This window comes from Melanotaenia boesemani, chromosome 5 (genome assembly GCF_017639745.1).
Source record: "Melanotaenia boesemani isolate fMelBoe1 chromosome 5, fMelBoe1.pri, whole genome shotgun sequence".
Lineage (NCBI taxonomy): Eukaryota > Metazoa > Chordata > Actinopteri > Atheriniformes > Melanotaeniidae > Melanotaenia > Melanotaenia boesemani.
This window is the reverse complement of record NC_055686.1, coordinates 28,651,902-28,673,783: the sequence shown is the minus strand read 5'-3', so window position 1 is coordinate 28,673,783 and position 21,882 is coordinate 28,651,902. Positions and strand designations below refer to the sequence as shown.

The window sequence follows — 21,882 nt, the reverse complement described above, 5'->3', positions numbered from 1 at the left end:
GTTTTTATGTGCATTTTATTATGTAAAGCACTTTGTGCTACTAATTTATGAAAAGTGCTCTATAAATAAAATTTTATTTGGTAGGTCCATCCACTGATTAACCAGTATTCCTGGCCATCACTGAAACATGAAGACAAAAGGACACTGAAAGCAAACCAGAGAAAAGGTGAAAAAAGTACAAGTCAGGGAATGGATATAGAAAGATTTCTAAGGTCTGAACAGACCCTGGAGCTCAGTTAAATACACCTTCAAGAAAAGGAAGGAATATGGCACATGCATAAATCTGCCAACAGCAGGCGGTCCTCACAGACTGAGTGCCAGAAGAAGACCTCTGAAGGAGCCATGATCTTCAGCAGCTGAGATATTAGAGACTGCAACCAATAACTGCTGCCTGGATTCTTCACCAGTCAAAGCTTTGTGGGAGAGGGACACTGAGAAAGTCTCTGGTGAAGAAAACTTGTATGAAGTCTCTACTAGTTTGCCAGAGGGCATGTTGGAGAATCCATGGTCAAGTGGAAGAAGGTCCCTTGGTGTGATGAGGCCAAAATGGAGCTTTTTGGCCATCTGACAAGGTGCTATATTTGGCAGACACCAAACATGGCACCTCCCCACAAACACACCATCCCCACTGTGACGCATGGTGGTGGCAGCATCATGCTGTGGGGATGCTTCTCAGCAGCAGGCCCTTGAAGGCTTGTACCAGTGGACGGTAAAATGAATGCAGCAAAATATAGGGAAATCCGGGAGGACAATCTGCTAGAGAACTTTTCCAGCAAGACAGCCCGAGCCCAGACCTCTTTTCAGACCTGATCCCCACGCAACCCGACTGAGCTTGAATAGTTTTACATGAAGAATGGTGTAATATTGACGTGTCCAGATGTGCAAGCCTTTCTGAGACCTATCCACACAGACTGCATTGCAGCCAAAGGTGCATCACTAAATACTGACTGGAAGGGGGTGAATATTTATGCAGTCACTAATTTAATGTTGCATATTTTTTTTTGTCAATAATTTGTAGAAATGAGCTTTCAATTTGAGGCATTGTTAAACCCGGTGCTTGTTCATATGGATTGCTGCCTGACCGCATTGGGTCGTACAAGTTGTGGTTGGAAAAGTCCTCCTTGAAATGTTCCATTTAGAAAGGATTGTGTATCAGTCTTGTCTTTCTTCTTTGTTATGGTTTTGCATTTCTTATTCTAACAGGGGACGTCTTCCTTTTCAGATTCAAGCAAACGCTTAGCCAATCAGCATTCGAGTAGCACAGAGAAGTTCCCTGTGTAGTTAGGTTCTGTCATGTCCAATTCATTTAAAAATGACCCAAAATCCTTCACTGTGTGAGTACTGAGAACTATGCAGATTAACATCAGAATCAGAATCAGAAATACTTTATTAATCCCTTTGGAATTCCTCAGGGAAATTTGTGTTTCCAGTACAACCCGTCCAAGACTAGACAATAACAACAACATAAACCTGAGAGTAAAAACTGGAAACAAGGGATAAGGAAGTAGCACTTTATCAGCACTACAATGGTATCATCTAAAAGTCTACATGATCTTTACATCTGTCTTGTCACAGATTACTGACCAAAGAGACACAACTTGCTCAGAGGTTCAGTAAACTCTATACAGACACAGTAAATGGCTGGGTTATCAAATCACTGGCATCAGTATTCGAAGCGGAGCTATAAATATGCTTACCATAACGCTGCCTTTTTGCCCCATCCTTTGTTTGTCCCCAACCCTTACCCTTTTTGCCTTTCCATATCTGACGCTCACCTGCATCCGTCCCCTGCTGAAGGTAGCGAAAGTGGTCGGAGCACCCCCAGCTTATCTACCTATTCTGATGGCAAATCCCCTTCATCCACTTCCACATACGTGGCTGCTCCTCGCCATTTCCACATACCAGGTAGGCCATAACCGCGCTGCCCTGCTTGCAGCTAAACTCCTGTACGCTTTCTGTTGCTGAGGAGAAGGTGAAATAAAGGTAAGGTACTGGGTCACAGTCAAGCAAGCTTCCCAGAAAGAACTGGCCCAAATTATTTAGCTGGAATGTAATTTATTATAATGATTTCACCTTTTTGTCTCCATGCATACAAGTTAAGCACTTGAGCTAATTGCATAAAGCATGATGAATGAATACTTCCCACATCCTTTAACTTACTGAGTGTGGGATCTATAAAGACCGGATAATTCGACCAGATGGATACCACCCAGAAGTCTGTAAATCTACCTGTTCTGCTACATTTGAGGGTAAATTTAATTAATAAAAGCATCTAAAGAAACAGAAAACAGTGGGGTTCTTTGGTTTCTAGAGGGAACCCTTTCTTAAAGTTGGTAAATCCCATTTTTGCTGCGACAAACCAAACGGAAACTCTGTCTTTTATTCCCTGTGTCCTCTATAAAACTGGACTTCACTTGGAATTAAACTGCATTTCAGGACAGGAGTTGATGTTAATGGTTTCTGATTTTTTATTTTCAGCTTCTTAAAGAAGAAAATTGTTCTGATCTAGCTTATTGTTCCCATTGACACCTACAGTCAGTCTTGTCAGTCTTGGGGGGGGGGGGTCTTGTGTTGGAAGCTGATGGATAAAACAGCCAATGATTATCCACTTAATGGCTTTTATACCGATATTGCATCAGATGCTGGCAGACACTGAAACAAGGCAGAGAAATGACATATGTTTTGCAGTGGCCTTAAGTTCAGTTTTACTGAGTCTCTGTCAGAGGAGGCTGACTCTGAGGTGGATTAAAAGAGGACAACATATGGTCCTCATCAGGCTCCAGAGACACTTCTTCCAGCATCACTGATAATCTAACACGGCTTGAACTGTTTCTTGATTTTTGTGATTGTATTTTTAATCTAAAAACCCTTTGTGGATTAAGTTGTGTAAAACCCTAAGGACTGCTGGTACCATGTGTGATTTCTGATATTATTCTTTGATTGTTATTGTATTGATTTGCATAAATAACACATTACCCCCTCAATTCCCAGACAACAAAGACCAATAAATTGCTATATTTAAAATCTGTTGCATGACAACGATTAAAAATCAGATCTTTCTGATGTGCTTTAATAACGATTACAAATGTCTTGTGTTGAATCGAGCTATACTGCCCCCCTGGTTGCCTCATTAAAATATCCCATCCTTCAATAACTGCTAACTCATGCTTCTTTTTCTCCATTCTCTCTCTTTCTTTTCTCTCTCCCCCCGCCCATGTTGGTTTCTTCCATTTCCTTTTGTCTGCTCTGTTCCCATCTTCAGAGACTATGGTCAAAGATAATATCTATAGAAAACCCCCCATCTACAGACAGCATGGTACAGTCAACTGCCTCTTTAACACTTCCTCCTCTGGTCTGGTTTCTGCACGATGTGTTGCATGTCCATGTCAGTTAATTTTTACAACTTTCTAAGGCCTGCACTGGTCCAGTAGACTGTATGTATTCACATGCATAGAGCTGGTGTAAGAGTACTGCAAGCACTCTGGCTTGGAAAATGAACATAATCATCAAAGCTAAAACCTCCTTTTTAAAGTTACCAGTGTCATGAGAAATAAAAATATACCTATGATATAAAAACAGCTGTTACCTGATGAATTACCCTTCTCTAAGAGCTCTTGTCCTCCCCTGAAATAAGCTTAGACGGCTATCATTAGCCTGAGTGGTAACTGGTGGGTCATTAGCTAGCCGTTTTACCCCAAGATTAACTGTCCAACCCCAAGATTAACAGTCCTACCCCAAGATTAACCGTCCCACCACAAGATTAACAGTTCTACCCCAAGACTAATTGTTTTAGCCCAAGATTAACCTTCCTACGCCAAGATTAACGGTCCAACCCCAAGATTCACAATTCTGCCACAAGATTAACCATTTTACCCTAAGATTAACCTTCCTACCCCAAGATTAACCATCCAATCCCAAGATTAACAGTCCTACCCCAAGATTAACCGTCCCACCACAAGATTAACAGTTCTACCCCAAGACTAATTGTTTTAGCCAAGATTAACCTTCCTACGCCAAGATTAACGGTCCAACCCCAAGATTCACAATTCTGCCACAAGATTAACCATTTTACCCTAAGATTAACCTTCCTACCCCAAGATTAACCGTCCAATCCCAAGATTAACAATTCCATCACAAGATTAACCGTTTTACCCCAAGATTAACCGTCCTACCCCAAGATTAACCGTTTTACCCCAAGATTAACCGTCCTGCCCCAAGATTACCAGTCCTACCCCAAGATTAACCATTTTACCCCAAGATTAACTGGCCTGCCAAAAGATTAACCAATTTTCCCCAAGATTAACCGTTTTACCCCAAGTTTAACAGTCCTACCCCAAGATTAACAATTCTGCCACAAGGTTAATCGTTTTACCCCAAGATTAACCATCCCACCCCAAGATTAACCATTTTACCCCAAGATTAACAATTCCGCCACAAGATTAACCATTTTACCCCAAGATTAACCATCCTGCCATAAGATTAATCGTTTTACCCCAAGATTAATCGTCCCACCCCAAAAGTAGCCATCCTGCCATAAGATTAACCGTCCAACCCCAAGATTAGCTGTCCTACAGTCCTACCTCAGTCATGGGAACATATTCTAGGACGTTTTCTTATTTTTTGACAGTGGATGTCAGAGCACCCGACCTTCCCTTTTAACTATTGTGACTTGAATAGCCATCTGACTTCAATAGAATTGTTCTTCAAATCAAACGACTAGACAAAGAAGTTAAACAAATGAGCACATCAGCCAACATAATAGAGGTGTCATAATTTTATCTAAACATTAAGGGACACCTTTCCATCGACAGAAACTTGATGAAGTTTGAATGTCGTTCCCATCCAGAACAATTTGATCAATTTGTTGGAGTCAGCATTTAATTCCGTTTATTTATATAGTACCAGCTGAATCTGATCCAATCTCATCCATTTATAATCTAATCCAATCTTGTAGCATAGTAATACAGGTTTATGAGCTGTCTAATTCAGTCTAACATTATTCATGAAAAGGTGCCTGGCTATTCAGTCTCCCATCTGACAAAGAGACCTCCAGCTGAAGATTGCCACCTTCCTCTGGATGGACGGAGGTCGGTGCGTAAATCACCCCAGCAGACCACTGAGCAGGATAAAATGTTAACAAGTGGGAAGAGGAAGCTGTTAGATCTGGGTCATGAGGTAACATCCCGTTAGTCTGATTTGGTTTTACAACAAACATTTTCCACATGTAATTAGACATAGCAACACACTGAAAGCTTGTTCTGTTGACGCAGCATATTTGGGACTGAAGTGGGTTGGGATCAGCCCGTTTTCTCTTCCCGGCCATGCATGTCTGCACTCATCTCACCAGCTCATTTGTTGGTTTAGTGGTGTTCTCATGACTTTGTGCGCACTGTGAATGGATGGACACATGAATCACTGTTTGGTGGCATTAGTCTTGTATTGATCATTGTTTTAATCTCTGTGTCTCTATTCTAATTTGTGTGATAAATATGGTGTTCCACTTTTCCCTCTAGTTGCCCTGGAGCTATATGTTGCACATCTGGAGCAATATATTCCTGCATTCTGAACAAGGACTCAAATTGCATGAATTCCAGGGCATTTCCCAGCCCTCTGAAATAAGGAAACACTCATTTTTATCAAATGTGACAAGAACTGTAAATCAGCTACATCAGGCATAATGGTAGAATCATGAGCTGGCTGTCATCAGTTTGACTGTATGAATTCAAGCAGACATTAGGTCACTGACAGAGCATCCTCCGTTCTTTCTGTTAAGTGTGAAATGGGGTACATCTCTGTGGGAATTTGGTCCTATTGAAGATACATCTAGGTTAGGATAGGTAGTGTTTTACCCTGCAGTTATTGCATTAAACACTCAGATTTCCATTTTTGTCAAGAAAACCTAAAATGTAAAGTCTTTGTCCCAAAGAAGAACTCTGTTGAATACCTATCAGCTTATTTAGCCTGTTTTAGCCCAACTGTGAAACACAAAGTCATAAAATCTTAGGGAATTAATTTTGGTGTCATGATTATTCACATTAAAGGTTTTGTTTAAGCACAGTTGCTGGTAAAAAATAAAGCTGGCCGACAATAAGTTCCTTTCCAAAATGACTTGCTGCTCTCTTTTCTTGCTTACTCTCACTCCATTTGGGTTTTCTTGTATACAAACCTCCTCATGTATGCTCTACATTAGAAAAGCATACTCTATGAATGTATTTCAGTCCATTTTTAGAAAGCTTGTAGATGTGTAGCCAGACCCGGCAAATGGATCAGAATCATTAGAAACCATGAGGGTAGTGTCGCGCAATAGAGCTCATGTCAAGTTTATTTATACAGCACATTTCATACAACAAGTGTAAACTCAGTCTGCTTCAACAACATAGCACAGCATCATATGAGCAATACAAGATTAAAAATATAAGATAATAAACGAAGACAAAAAGGGAAATGTTGCAGATTAAAACAAAACAAAGTTTACAGTTAAAAGCTAGAAGCTTGTGAGAATAGAAATGTTTTGAGTCTGCATTTTAAAAAAGATCCTGTTATAGCAGACCTGAGTTTATGTGGTTGGGAAGTCCAAAGGGTAGGACCGTAGTACTGACTGTATTCTAGGAATACAGAGTAGAACTCATGTGGTACCAATGAAACGAAGAAGCTGTGATGCATTTAATGACCTCCTCCACCTACTGCGCTGCCTCTTATGTCTTTCTGAGGATGAACATCATCATTATGTCCTTCGTCGTCATGAACCTGACATCAAAACTTGGAGGTGAACTCTGGGCTCAGCACTGCCCTCTGGTGGATGTGTTGCCTAACAACCATGCCAACATAAAAGATGCTTGGGAGTACGTGAGCAGTGATGTTTGATAACGTTTGACATAAATTTACCTATTTAGTATGTAAAGAAAGTGTAAACGAGGCTTCAGTAAATTCTTAAACCACCAGGATTGAGCGATGGTGGCTTAAAACTTTCCAAAGTGGTTCTTAAGGTGGGTTAACAGCCCCAGCGGTTTTTTGTGGAGAATTCATCTTTCAAATGTTCGATGTGACTACTTTCGTAGACTGTGGCTTGTCCTAATACTCCATAAGATTAACATCTTATAATGCCAAAGACACGTTAATAACTCTGTTTCAAGACATGAGTGTGTTTAACGTTTAAAAATAGCTTTCCTAAAATACAAACATTCGTGTCTCCCCAAGGAATTTACTCTTTATTCAACAGCATCTGTAAAACCATTCCAGCAAAACCATGGGGATGTTTGGTATGGTTAGATCCATTTGGGGGGGGGTGGTATCTGTCCGAAGACTGGCTGTATTTATTCCCTACATGCTTATGAAGGGAACTCAAGCTCAGTTTATCTGTGGTGAACCATCTGAGACCCTCCTAATGGAACTATGAATATAAATGCCAGTTACAATGGAAACCAGGACTGAATCTGCCTTGATGGCCAAACTCCCCCAGTGAGTGATGGACGTAGAGTTGCTGTTCAGTTTGTTGTGGAGCTTAGATGCTGTCTGCAGGTGATGACTTCATGCTCCAGGGCTTATTTACACTGAAGCTAGCTGTGCAGTGGAGCTAGGAGGCAGATCCAGCACACTGACATCTGTAACGTCTGACTGTTTTACAGCTTCTAGAACATCCTGGCAGGATGGTGAGGATAGTAAGGTGGGTCTCTGTGTAGTTTGGTGTGCCTTTATGTGTCTGTCCATGTCTCTGTTCAAACTTTACAAATGCTGTTCATCCATTTTACTAATTCACTAACTCATACTTTGCCATCATCCATCATCTCTTTCCATCTTTCTGTCCACCTCTCTCTTTTTGTTCTCTCTCTTTTACTTCATAGAGGACCAGCTGGATGATGTTGAAGAGTGAGATTGATGGTCAGATGGGTCCAGAAGATCTGGACCCTCGCAAATCTACCTGCAGTCTCCCAGCTGACATCTCCCAGCCGAGTGAGTAACCGCCAAGCTCAGTCAGATACTGCTGAGTCATGGTTGAAGCCTAAAATGAAATAAATATCTTTACATCTTGGTAGATTTTCCCTACAATAAGTCTGCATCTCTACCTGGTTATGGAAGGAACGGCATCTACAAGGTGAGCTACCAAATTATTATTTATGTATTTTTCTTTATCAATCAATAGTCATAATCATTGGCTGCCACCATCCTCGACCAATCAGCATAGGACACATCAGACCACTGTTCCTCCTGTTGTGTTTGTTGATCAATAGAGGACAGAAGAAAAGAGGAAAATGAGGAAATGAAAGCTCAGGAGCCATGTTGGATTCACTGGCGTAAATCATGAATGTTGACAGTGAATTTATGGTGTTGGCTGTAGTATGAATGTATTAAAGTCAATATGGATGGATGGATGGATGGATGGATTGATCGATCAGTCATCAGTGACAGGTTTCCTGTATCGGAGCATCTCAGTCTGGTAGAGAAGGAGCTCTGCTGGCTGACTAGTGCTGGTGGAGAGGATGGTTGGGGTTCTCCATGATGGAAACCAGGTTGTTCAGCACCTCCTCTCCACCACAGTTCCAGCCTTCTTTCTAAGTGTGCTCAGGCTGCTGGTGCTGCTGCTCCGATGCTGCTTCCCCAGCACACAGCAGCAAAGAGAAGCTCACTGGAGACTACGGGCTGGTAAAACATCTCCAACATTGAAGGATCTGATCCTTCTCCAGAAGCAGAGCCTGCTCATCCCTGTCTGGTACACAGCATCCGTGTTGGATCTCCAGTCCAGTCTGTGGTCCAGCGTCCCTCCCAGGTACTTAAAGGTCTCAGCAACCTGCACCTCCTGCTCCATGATCTTCAGTGGAGGTAGAGGAGTCCTCTTCCTCCTCTACCATCTCTCTGGTCCTGGTGACATTCAGATGCAGGTGGTTCCTGCCAGTCCTACAAACTGGTCCAGCGCTCGGTCCTCCTCCTCCCTTCCTCTCCAAGACACCCAACAACAGCTGAGTCATCAGAGACTTTCTGAAGGTGGCAGGACTCAGTGTTGGACTGAGAATCAGTAGTGTAAAAGGTGAAAAGGAAAGGAGCCAGCACAGTCCCCTGAGGACCACCACGTCAGACAGAACGCTTCTCAGACGGACCAACTGTGGCCTGTCAGGTAGTCAATAATCCAGGAGACCTTGGAGTTGTGGACGGCCATCATAAAGCTACAAATTGGGAAATTATACGTTCAGAACACTACATATTCACTATATACACTAAAATCTGCTACGATGCTGTTCTGCATAGAAATAATAACCAACATGGTGGCCAGACGACTCTATTAGACGCGGCTGAGTTCAGACAACCAATCAACTCTTCATTAGACTGAAAGCACTTAAATTTAAAGACCTTTTTGACCTCTAAACAGCTCTGTTCTGTACAGTAATTCATCAGCAGTGTTCATTTATGGACCAACATGATCCATAAAATGAAATCATGTGGAATGATCATCAAAGACTGTTTAGGAGAAGTGTACTACATACAGGACAGAAACAGGACGACTCCCATTGGTCCCGAACACGAAGGTTTGACCATGAACTGTTTTATGGGTGCAGGTTTTAAGTTTAGTTTTTTGCTGACAGATTTTTGTGAAGCATTGAATTAATTTATAATAAAACTCTAATATACAAACATAACTTAGTAAAATAAATGTTCTTATTTCTGCCTCCTTTTTTCAGACCCAGATGTTTTTAAAGGAAATGTTAGAATACTTTATGAGTCTCATTTGTTTTTCTTTGTTATTGAGTTTGGACTTATGTTTCATTTATTAAAATTTCCTGCCTTTTTTTTCCCTTTTGCTCTGTTAGCTTTGTTTTCTTTTATTATGTTAGAAAATAAACTTAATGTTATAACTTTAAAAACTAATGCAGTGTTGTAATATTGGGATTTTGGACCGTCTCTGAGGGCATTATTAGCCAAAAATAATCATCCCGATAATACTTCTTCATTTTATGTAAAAATGAGGTTTTGCGCTGCATATTCAATTATTTCCACACACTTAAAATTCAGACATTCAAAATAGAATAGTAGTCATTAAAAATAGTCCATTGTTTTATTTCAGGCACAATCTCTGTCATCATGTTAGCATGTTTAGCGTTTTATTTGTGCAATCTTTCTAGTCACTGAAGTAAATAAGTATCTCAGCTACTCCTAGCTAGTTAGTAGTTTGGTTTCTTTCTTTATTATCCAATCAAAACTTGGCTAAATGTGTGTGATGGTACAGGACCAGCAGTAATTTCTATTAGTAGAGGTGTTTGATGCTAATGGTAGTAAAATGGTTGGAATCAGTCTTAAAAAAACCTACGATTGGTCCAGGTCATGCGTCACAGGTCAACTTTTTATGAGGCATTTTAGTTTACAGTATGTTGTACTGCTCTCTGTACAATGTACATCTGAAAATACTGTTTATTTATTCCTTTTCTATTAGTATAAAATGTAGTCACTCCTAAACTAACCAAAAAGACAATGATGCAGACGAACCACCTAAACTAGACTAACTTTTACTACTTGTAACTCACCGCTAACTCATCCGCTCTCTAGTTCTGTCTTTCTGTTCTTCTCTTCCTCTGATAAAGTCTTACTGGGCTTCTTTGCTGAATCAGCCACTGTGTGTGTTCAGATTGGCCGGTTTGTTCATATCCACTTGCTAGCATGTTGCTAGCATGTATGAACTTCGGTGAAATGGGTTGGTTAACACAAAAAAACCTGATCTCTATAACCTGACCAACAGGAGAACTTAATTTCCTCTTCAGCTGTCTTCTCATATCTCCAGAAGATGCCATCTTGTCATCAGGATGGTGTCCTGCTTCCCTCCACCAGTCAGCAACAGCGATTGGTCGAGTTTGTGATGAAAAGCAGCTGCATGACACATCTGAAATGATGGTCTAAGTGTGTTAAATGTGTGTTTTTTGCAGCCTGCTGAGATGGTGGATGACGAAGTGGATCCAGACTCCCAGAGCTGGGGAGGCATGCGAGGTGGGACCAAACATCGGATCCAGCTGTTTTTCATCAGCTCGTTTCTGTTTGATAAGTAAACCAGTAGAATGTCAGTTATATGTGAAGTCATCCAGTTCAGTCTGTAGGTCTGAACTAAGGAACATGGTCCGTAGGTTGCAGCCATCCTCTGAGACCCTGGAACAGACCAGAGACCAGGGTGTTAACCTGTCTGTTGCCAGTGACGCATGATCATTTTCACCTAGCCTGCTAGCTTCTTGCTACTGGGATGGATTGGCAACCCATCCAGGGTCTGACCTGTCTGATAGCAGCTCACAACCACGACAGTTAGATTAATCAGGTGTAGAAAAATGATGGATCTACAAGGTTATCAGAGGATGGATTTTGTGGATCCTGTTCAAGAAAATATGAAGCAGTTTTCCTTGTGGAGTGTTGTGCAGTGTTGAGGAGATTTGAGTCCATAAGGTGTCATTTACGTTCCATCTCCATTATGCTGGTTGTAATAATAGGTCTGCAATTTATATTAAAACAGTTGTTTCACCAGATTAACACTGTCTTTCTTTTTCCTCCTCAGAGTACAAGGTAAGAGTTTGTTTACACTTTTAAATAAGGTTAAAGATTATTTAGCTGCATTCACTAATAAATCCCCCACGATTACTTTGTGTGGCAGGTCTACCCCTATGAAATGTTGGCAGTGACACATCGAGTGAAAGTGAAGCTTCCCAGAGACGTTGATCGCACCAGACTGGAGGTGAGCTCCGTCGTTTCCCTCCACAGCTCATTAACAAGCCTGCGAAAACCTGAAACTTTGGCTCAGTTAGCCAGGATTTTGTGGTTTGGGTTAATCAGCCAAAGCTTAGAGTGTCATCTGCAGTTACTTTCAATAAGAAGAAGAAACATTTATTAGTCCCTCAGTGGGGAACAGTACAGGTACAGGAAGCAGAAGCACACACGTGATATAAACAAGAACACACACACACATAATAAATAATAATATGTCCAGTATCTGGTCTGCAGAGTGAGTATGTACAGGATATAAACATGTACATAAACATCTGCCGTTGGGGTGGGGGGGTGGCATAGACAGTCATGGTCCAGTCCTGCAGGGGGGTACTCATGGTCCAGCATGGACCTCCATGACTTAGTCCAGTTTCTTCCTCTCCCTCTCTGTGATGCTGCTGCTCCAGCAGACCACACCATACAGGATGGCTGATCCACCACATAGAAGGTCCAATGCAGTTGAACACATGAAGTTTAACATTTTCTTCTTCCTTCTTTTTTCCCACTTATTCTGTGAGGTGTGTGTAACGGAGTGTGTTCTGTGTACTTCAGACAGCTGTAGTCAGGATAAATCAGGCCCGCTCGAAGCACATCTGAGTCTGAGTTAATACAAATCTAATTTTCTGTCCATATAATTTGATTAACTGCAACTTTATTGAACTGTGTACCCCTCATCAACAAAATCCTACTTCCAAAACATTTGTGACTGTGTGTGAAATGTAAATAACAGCAGACCCTCATGAAGCCATCTTTTACTCCCAGTAGCAGATAAACATCATACCAGAAGGGGAAACGGAGACATTTCACCATGTGATGGAAAATATGAGCTGATAGTAAATCTGATGCAGCAACATGTCTGGAAAAAGTAGTTCCAGTGATGTTCGGCACAGTTGAAAAAGTAGTTCCAGTGATGTTCGGCACAGTTGAAAAGGTAGTTCCAGGGTGATGTTTAGCGTAGTGTAGACAGTTTTAGCTCCAGTTTGTCTCAGACTGGTGAACCTCTTTCCATCTGAGAGACTCTGCCTCTCTGAAATTCTCCTTTCATACCCAGTCATGTTACTGACCTGTTGCCAGTTAACCTGATTAGTTGTCAAATGCTCCACCAGGTGTTTCTGGTTTGTACCAGTTACTTTTCCAGCCTTTTGTTGCTCCCCTTCAAACTTTTTCTAGACATGTTGCTGCATCAGATTCACTATCAGCTCATATTTTCCATCACGTGGTGAAATGTCTCCATTTCATCCTCTGAGATGTTGGTGATCTTCTACTGGGAGTAAAATATGAAATTTAACAATCATTGTATTCCGTTTTATTTACATTTTTCACAGCGTTCTGACTTTAGTCTTAAATCTTTTTAATATTCCTTTAATATTCCCTGAAGTTTAAGTAAACATGCTTTTTTAATTTTAATCTGTATCTATCTCTGCCAGACACATTTTTAATCTGAGGCAGCAGTGAATGCTTGTTCCTGCACTGGATTCCTGCAGGTTTAACCCCCTGAAGCCTACCTGGAGCTCATGCCTGCTAGTCACTCATTTCCCGTAGCTGTTATTATTAAAACTTCCATTTACAAATTCAGAACTTTCATTAAGTTTGTGCAGCTAAAAGCAGGAAATGTTTTAGTCCAGAAAGTTGTAAGTCTTGTGGTGCAGTGCTGCAATCACTCTAAAAGATAGAAACCTTTTAACCCTGACATGAGAACTCTCTAAGCCTTTGGGTTGTGGGAATATTGTCACAGGACGAGATATATAGGATCGGATATCGGGATACTGAGGTGCATGATTTCTCTGTGGTAGGAAATGAATCTTCAGCAGTGTGTATTATTGTGTCAGAGAAAAATACTCTAACCTCTCTTCTAGTTCCAGCTGAGCTTGGTCATTGGCCCTAACTGTCTGGTATCCCAACCAATTAGCAGTCAGAGCCAAGATGGAGACACGTTTACATGAAGAACTACAGACAGACGTGACACGAGAAACTGTCAACACATTTTAACACAAATTCTTTTTTTTTTTTTTTTACCTTCCCCTGTTCAGCATGGTGGCGGCAGAATGATGGTCTGGCTGCCAAGAGGAGCTTTATGGGTATAAGGCTCCTCTTGATGATCTAATTTTTTTATTTATTTATTTTATCTTATTTATGTAGAATTACAGAATTTATGTAATATTGCTGGACCTGACCAGAGGGGACAGAAAAAATGAGAATAATGGAGAGAAGTTAAAAAGGAAAGTAGAAAGAAGGAAGAGGAGACAAAGATCCAGTAGATAGAAGCAACGAGCTTCAATCCAACCTAACACCAGACAACCAGCTGTTACACCTGTATAGAAACACAACAGAGAATTTCCTACAGCTTTTACAGGTAAACTAAGCTGACAATCATCAGGAGTTCATAAAAAATAACCAAGACAGCAATAACAACATGTATCACAACAACAACCAAAGTACCAGAAACACACAAGAGAACTTCCTGCAGCTTTTACAGGAAATCTGGGAGTCTTGTTTCCCTCCGATGGCTCATAGAGCCGGTAGTTTCTGGATGACCTGCTTCATGACATTTTCAGCCATGTGAAACTGTATTACTCTGTGAATAAGTGCGTTTCTCTGTCATGTTTTCCGTTTCCAGAGGCACCTCTCTCCTGAAGACTTCCAGCGGGTTTTTCGCATGACCCTGGAGCAGTTTGACCGCCTGGCTCTCTGGAAGAAGAACGACATGAAGAAGAAGGCGCACCTTTTTTAGACAGAAGAGTAAAGAAAGCTGCAACATCACAGCAGGCTGGAAAGAGGCAGGAAACAAAAAGCAACCCATCTGAAGTGTTCGTGTACCCTACTTTCTACCCGCGAAGGGCTGAGCTACAAAGCCATGGAGAGGCTCCTCCTGCAGGGACGCTGGGGCAAAATCTGTAGCTTCTTGTATGCTGTGTGGTCTGAATGTTTGACTGAAACCGGAGGAGGTGAGGAGCTGCGTTTGCATGGCCTGTGTTTATGCTCCTCACCTCCAATAAAATTCTGCATCCCCCATCCCAAAGCTTCCACCCTGACAACATTCAGTAGATAAAAAACTGCTTCTCTAGCTGCCTCCTCCTCCCAGTGTCTGTGGTTCTGTCATATCTGGTTTTCTTCCAGCACCGAGGGACTCTTCCATAGTCAGACCAGTTACTTGTACACCCCTGCCATGACCTCACGACCTGATCAGACTTTTACACGTTAACTGTTCGAGCATGTCGAGGCCAAAGACCGGATCAGAAACCATTTCATTCTCTCTGATCTCGTACTGTGGAACAGCACCGTATCACATGCTTATTCTTTGTTTTGGGATGTTCCTTCAAAGAAGTTGGTTAGGTTGATTCATGCTCTGCAATGTTTAAACGTGGTTCCACATCTTAAAGAGCCTCCACAGGTAGCTAAGGATGGAGGCTGGAGGCAACCATGGTGTGGTGGAAGCTCGCAGCTTGGCCGACGGGCTGGTCTGAGTTCAGATTAAGTGGTGTCAAACAAGCATTGCCAGAGGACAAAAACATATTTTTATAAGCTATTTTTGACTTCTAGGAAGGATAATTGCAGGCGACAAGCCCGTGCTGACTGTGTTAAGCCTCCATGACCTCCCGCAGCAGCAAAGTCCTGCTTGGTTTTACGTGTTCTATCTCCTCAGCTGCACAGTTAACTCCACATGTTCGCTGTTTGGAAGCCTTGTTGCAGAAAAAACACATTTCAGCTGAAGCTTGTCGCTTTGCTTGAATTTCTGGACCATTAAGTGACTAATTTGCCAAAATATACTGGATGTATGTTAACATGTACTGGATTTATACCAGATGTATCTGTCTGTAAACAAGCCGTGGTGTATAACTTTAGGCATGCATGAGGATGGGGGATGGGGTTTGTCCACTGGCCTCATATTAGAAATGTATGAAAACATCATCATCAACGTTGTTTGAGTGATTGATCCTTGTTTTCTTTCTGGTCGGCTGCTTACATTTGCTTGTGTTACGTATTTATTTCATTGGAATATTAAGGAAGGGATTTAATTTGAGATTTTTAGGGTGAAGTGCATAAACATGGCAGAAGAGCATTGTTGAAAAGAAGCATATCACATTTTGGTTTAATCTGAGTGTCGGATCAAATGTACTAACTGTTTATGTCTAATACTCATCAGCTATTAAAGTGCTTTATCCAAACCACGTCAGCATGTGGGAGTGCTTCAGTATGTAGAAGTTAAAGTCTTTAAATCATGGAGTACAGGGTGAAAGACACAGTAGTGTCCTGGTGTCTCCTTTTTTTTCTATTTTTTATGTGACTGTTGCTATGGCAGCAACGGGTTTAAGTTGCAGCAGCGTTATAAACTCATTTTAGTTCCATGTTCAGCCCAATCTGGTCTCCCGTGTGTGCCCTGAAGAGGAGACAAAGATCCAGTAGGTAGAAGCAACGAGCATCTGTCCAACCTAACACCAGACAACCAGCTGCTACACCTGTACAAAAACACAACAGAGAATTTCCTACAGCTTTTACAGGTAAACTAAGCTGACAATCATCAGGAGTTCCCAAAAAATAACCAAGACAGCAACAGCAATATGTAGCACAAAAACAACCAAAGTACCAGAAACACACACACCTGAACCAAAGCATCTCTTGGTGTATAAACCTACTGGACACCTCAGTGACTGTGTCAGTATGCAGAGGATGAGGAATGAGGAGTGATCAGAGATGAGTGTGATCCTGTAGATGTGACCATGCCTCTACGGAGGCTAGAGGCAGACTAGGGCAGCCCAGAAACCCGGGCTATCAGCAGCAATCCTGGAGCACGAACCCAGATCCCAGACCCACCCAGAGGGCGGCAGAGGAAGGCCCCAGCAAGATCCTCCCTAGTCACGGGGCCCCGGTGGGGCAGCTGTCGACCCCGCCAGGCACCGGCCATCCAGGGCAGCCAGAGCAAAGGGGCCAGGCACCCACCCGGGGTCACAGGGCGCTTTCAAAACTTTTCAAAGAGTCCAAGATCCTCAAGGTGCAGATGGATCCATAATGGCCAACTGCAAGATTTGTCCTTTTCTGGGTCAACTGCTGCCTTTCTTGAAGCCAGGTTTCCATCTACTTCCTGATCCTTACTGTCAGACCTCCTCGTCTTCCTTCCCTCACTTTTGTCCTCCTCCTGCATCTTTCCTTGTAATGATCTTCTCTCTACCTCTACCCATCTCTTCTTTCTGTCCTCTGGCGCTGTCCTGACTTTTCTTTTGCGCCACTTTCCAGTCCTCCCTCTCTTCCCTCTTTCTCTTGACCTCTTGGCTCTCCTCCATGTTCTCTTTCCTTTTCTTCCCAGCAGTAGCCACAATGGGACCAGTCCATGTCCTTGTCTTCATCTCCTCATTACTAACCTCTAAATCTGCCTCCCTGTTCCGGGTCACAGCACTTCACTTCTTTCAGCTTCTTTTTCAGGGATGGCTTCTCTGTTTGGCCACAGCAATGTTGTTTGGTAAACAGACTAGAAAAGTTATAAACTTTTCTGGATCCAGAAAAGGTTTAAACCTCCCGTCTGGACCCAGAAAGGTTTAAGTCTTCCATCTGGATCCAGAAACGGTTTAAACTACCCATCTAGATTCAGGAAAGTTATAAAGCGCCTGTCTAGATTGAGGTTTAAACTGCCCATCTGGATCCAGAAAAGGTTTAAATCGCCCGTCTGGATCCAGAAAAGTTATAAACCGCCCGTCTGGATCCAAAAAAGGTTTAAATCATCGTCTGGATCCGGATAAGGTTTAAACCTCCCGTCTGGACCCAGAAAGGTTTAAGTCTTCCATCTGGATCCAGAAACGGTTTAAACTGCCCGTCTAGATCCAGAAAAGGTTTAAACTACCCATCTGGATTAAGGAAAGTTATAAAGCGCCTGTCTAGATTGAGGTTTAAACTGCCCATCTGGATCCAGAAAAGGTTTAAATCACCCGTCTGGATCCAGAAAAGGTTTAAATCATCGTCTGGATCCAGATAAGGTTTAAACCTCCCGTCTGGACCCAGAAAGGTTTAAGTCTTCCATCTGGATCCAGAAAAGGTTTAAATCGTCATCTGGATCCAGAAACGGTTTAAACCGCCCGTGGAACTCTACCCAGTTTCAGGCTCTGGTTGAACATGTGACATACTATCCCCAACAGCTGGTCTGCACTTTCCTAACCTGGTTTGTTGTGAGGGACAGGTTGTGGCAGAGGGGGCTGGGTGGCTGTGGGCTGAGGTAAAGTTTAATCTAATCTGATAATGTGATGATCTGTTGAGCAGCTTTCTTAACAGCTCATTCTTCTCAGGTATCCTGTCAATCACCATGTTAGTTAACTACTTGAATAATATAAAATGACTGAAGATCACTAGCATAACATCATAGAAAAATGCCCAGCAGTAGAAACCTGGTCATGCTAGCTAGCTTCGACAGCTAGCTAAAGAGTTAGCAGGCACAGCAAAAACAAACTTCACCCAAACCTGAGTTATATCCAACCCAAACCTGAGTTATATCCGACCCAGGTAGACTGCAGCTCATCACTTCTTACCTGAAGTTCAGTCAGTCTGAGTCATGCGCTGACCTCTCACTGCTTTTACCTTCACAGTAAGCACTGCTAACATGCCACCATATGGCCACGTTACATGTGAAACTGGCAGGGGTTCTTGTGTTCCTGCTTCTTGCTTCGGGGAAGTTGTTTGTTCTTTTATGTGTAACACTGTTGAGTGGGTTTGCAATTCTTACGTTTAACGTGCATCGCAATTTCCTGCTGATGTGCCCTAGCTGCAAACATTCCCAACATGGCCTTCTGTGTTCTACCAGAAACTTATTGTCTTATGCAGTTTTCTTCTGAACTGTTTACAGTCCTCCAATGAGAGAGCATGTGAACAACAAATGCAACGGTTATTCTCATCACCTCCTTTTGCAGAGTATGGCTGCTTGACTTTCAGGAGCATTCACAGATGTCTCAGTCCTGGCTGCAACATTTCCTCCTAGTCCCAGACTGTGGCTTATGACCACTTGAGGTTGTACTTGAGCGGCAATCTTGCAAGTCACTGAAGAAGGGGTCTGATATAACTTTGACATGACACTTGAGGAATGCAACCATGTCGATGAATCTGGCCCTGCAACCAGCTGTTTCCATAATATTGTAGCCGGAGGCTTACTGGTTCACTCCAAATCCCAACTTTAACCTCTGGACATTTAAGAAGGATCCTTACAAGGTGCGATGATAAGAGCGGAGACATTGTCTTCAATAACAAAAGTATTTATTATAAATACTAAACACTAAACACTAAAGAATAAATAAAACAAACTTTCAAATTGCACTGCCTGGGTGCTCTGTAAGAGGACAAGAATGTTGATTAAATTAGTTAAACACAATCAAAACAACAAGAATTATAAAACCCAAATCAAATAGATTAAGAAAGGAATTCTACCTCCAGCTCAGAACTGGTGACTATTAAATCCTCCAGCTGGTCTCTCCCTGACACAGCACTAGCAAGGGCAGACACAAGCCAGACCACTAGATTCAACCTATAAAAAATCCTACAACTTAGACAAACCAAAGAAAGACTGTCGTGATTACTAACCATAAAGAAAAACCAACCTCAGCAGGGATTATCACACGGTGCTGTTTCACCCTCAGGAGACGTGGATTCCCTGTTCTGATCATTTCCCCCTCATTATAACCACCTGCACCACTCAGCTGTTACCAGTTTGATTTTTCCCAAATGAGGAAATAGTCCTTAACCAGACAGGGCCCCTCTACAATATCATGGGCGTTGCTTCTCCAGGCTCTCGCTGGATATTCCCAGCATGTCCATGACATTCCAACAGCCACGCAGAAATAGGGAGTAACTGTAGTGCTCTTGTATCCTCAGTTCTTATAGCTGGCCAAGACAGAACTCTGCTTTTTTTTTTTTTTTAATTGTCCTGTCCAGCATCTTAGCAAGCAAAATGATAATCTGGTTGCTGTATCGTGCTGAACAAATTTGCTCTGCCAAGGGGAGGCCTATGGGTAAGGCTCCTCTTGATAATCTGATTCATTTATTTATTTATTTACTTTGAATCACGGAATCTATGTAATCTTGCTGGATCTGACTGGAGAGGACAGAAAAAGATGGAAAATAGCAAAAAGAGCAAAAGGGAAAGAAGAAAGGAGACAAAAAGATCACAGACAGAAGGAAATGACCCTTCAATCCACACCATCACCAGACAACAAACTGTTACACCTGTACATGAACAGACCAGAAAATTTCCTACAACTTTTACAAAAGCAGAAACACACACAAAAAAAACAGAGCTGCTAGACATTAAGGGTTTTAAAATAATAACCAAATCAAAAAGACATATCATGAAAGTAGCATAACAACGACCAGGTACTAAGTCACAGGAAAAATAAAAAAAAGAATTATCTTTTAGTATATAAACCCACTGGACAACTCAGTGATTGTGTCAGCATGCAGAGCATGAGGAATAAGGAGTGATCAGTGATGAAGAGTGGTGAGTGAGATCGTGCAAATGCGACCAGCCTCTACGGAGGTCAGAGGCAGACCAGGGCCAGAGACCCTGGCCCTCAGCAGCAGCCCCGGAGCACTAACCCAAGTCACCCCACCACGAAGACGGCTCCAGCCCCACCCGAAGGGCGGCAGAGGAGAGCCCCACCCCACCCCCCAAAGGCATAGGGCCCGCAACATGCCTAGGAGGACCAAGCCCCCCCCAGACAGCCACCCGACGTAGGCCAGCACACACCCCGATGTTCCAGCCGCACACCCCAGGAACCAGGGCGCCATCGACCCCCTCCCCTCACCCCCCACCTTCTCCAATCTGCACCCCATATAACCCCACACTCACACCCTCCCCTGTGCCATACCCACAAGCACTCACTGTCACACAGTCACGTCACACATAACCCACCCACCATGCCCCTTGGGGGACACCCCAGGCGGACCAGAGGACAGCCAGCCCCAAGCACCTCCCTCGACCCAGCACCCACAGCCCATCAGCGCAGCCACCCCGGGACCCGGCCCCGGGGCAACCATCTCCCCCCGCTCGCCCCCGGCCACACCCAGGGGGAACAGGGACATGCCCCCCAGGTGTTGTTTGTGTGTTGTGTTTCTTGTGTTTTGGTGTCATGGTGCAATTAAAACTGAGAGGCAAGTCGCCATGGGGTGCATTCAAGGAGTCCACTGAATGGCCCCCTCCACTTTACTCCGCATGGCTCCATGCCTCCCAACTCCCTATGTGTGTGTGTGAGACAGAGAGAGCGGGAAGTAAGAGGGATATATGTCCAGAGGGAAGCAAATTTACCTCTGGATGTTGAGCCTCTAGTGGCATTAGGCACCCCCGCTCCCCAGGAGGTCCCTCAGAGCAAGACAGGCCAGGAGAGACTGCCCCCCACGACCGGGCCATTCAGGGACCACAGCCAATGAGCCGTCACCGACCCGAGAAGGTACCCAACCCCCCCACATGCCTAACTGGAAATGAGAGGATGAGGACAGCGGCAGACCCACGGCACACCACCCCCAGTCCCTAGACACACTCCCACTTATCCTAGCACATGCATACGCACGCACACAAACATACCCCCACACCCACACAAACATCATCCAAAGTATAGACACACACACAACATACAAGCATCCCTGTCTCACACCTCAGCACCTCCCCCTATAATGCCCCAAATCCCACTCAGCCCTCCTTCAAACCCCTACACCCCTCCTGCCCCTGCCCCTGGGCCATACCCTGGGTCCCAGGGCGGCAACCAGACACCAGGGCATGCACCAACCCACATCATGGCAGCACATCCGGCCAGTCCCAGACCTCGGGCACACACGGACCCCACTACCCCGGAGGGAGGAGGACCACCCCCAGGCACCAGAGCCCAGAACCCCCACCCAGCCCACCCCGGAATAGCCTGGCTGCCCGGCCCAGGACCAACACCCACCAACCCAGGCATCACCAGTGGCCTCACCCCCTGCCACCAGGCGACTCCAACCGCTGGCCCCCACAGCCCCCGACAGGGCCAGACCCAGAGCCACCCCCACCGCAGAGCAGCCCGGCCCCGCACCACGGGAAACCACAAAGAGCCGGCAACCACCAGTCACTCCCGGCCATTTTCCAACCCCATAGCAATGAGGTCACAGTCCTCCACCTACACTAAGTGATGGGGCTAAGCACAGGGGACCAGA

General features: G+C 43.6%; 1 protein-coding gene across 11 annotated transcripts in view; it reads left to right on the top strand.

The window, feature by feature from the left end:
- ablim2 (actin binding LIM protein family, member 2) overlaps window positions 1-15,896 on the top strand; it is a 101,089-nt gene extending 85,193 nt beyond the window's left edge. For 8 of the 11 annotated variants that reach the window (XM_041984948.1, XM_041984955.1, XM_041984957.1 and 5 more), the window contains 9 exons: window positions 1,798-1,905; window positions 3,263-3,316; window positions 7,626-7,663; window positions 7,842-7,950; window positions 8,034-8,092; window positions 10,908-10,968; window positions 11,522-11,529; window positions 11,618-11,698; window positions 14,345-15,896. In XM_041984948.1, coding sequence (XP_041840882.1) covers window positions 1,798-1,905; window positions 3,263-3,316; window positions 7,626-7,663; window positions 7,842-7,950; window positions 8,034-8,092; window positions 10,908-10,968; window positions 11,522-11,529; window positions 11,618-11,698; window positions 14,345-14,458 — 632 coding nt within the window. In that variant the 3' untranslated portion in view covers window positions 14,459-15,896. The remainder of the gene's footprint in view (window positions 1-1,797; window positions 1,906-3,262; window positions 3,317-7,625; window positions 7,664-7,841; window positions 7,951-8,033; window positions 8,093-10,907; window positions 10,969-11,521; window positions 11,530-11,617; window positions 11,699-14,344) is intronic. The other 3 variants (XM_041984956.1, XM_041984952.1, XM_041984950.1) reach the window with 1 other exon arrangement.
- The last annotated feature ends 5,986 nt before the right edge of the window (window positions 15,897-21,882 follow it).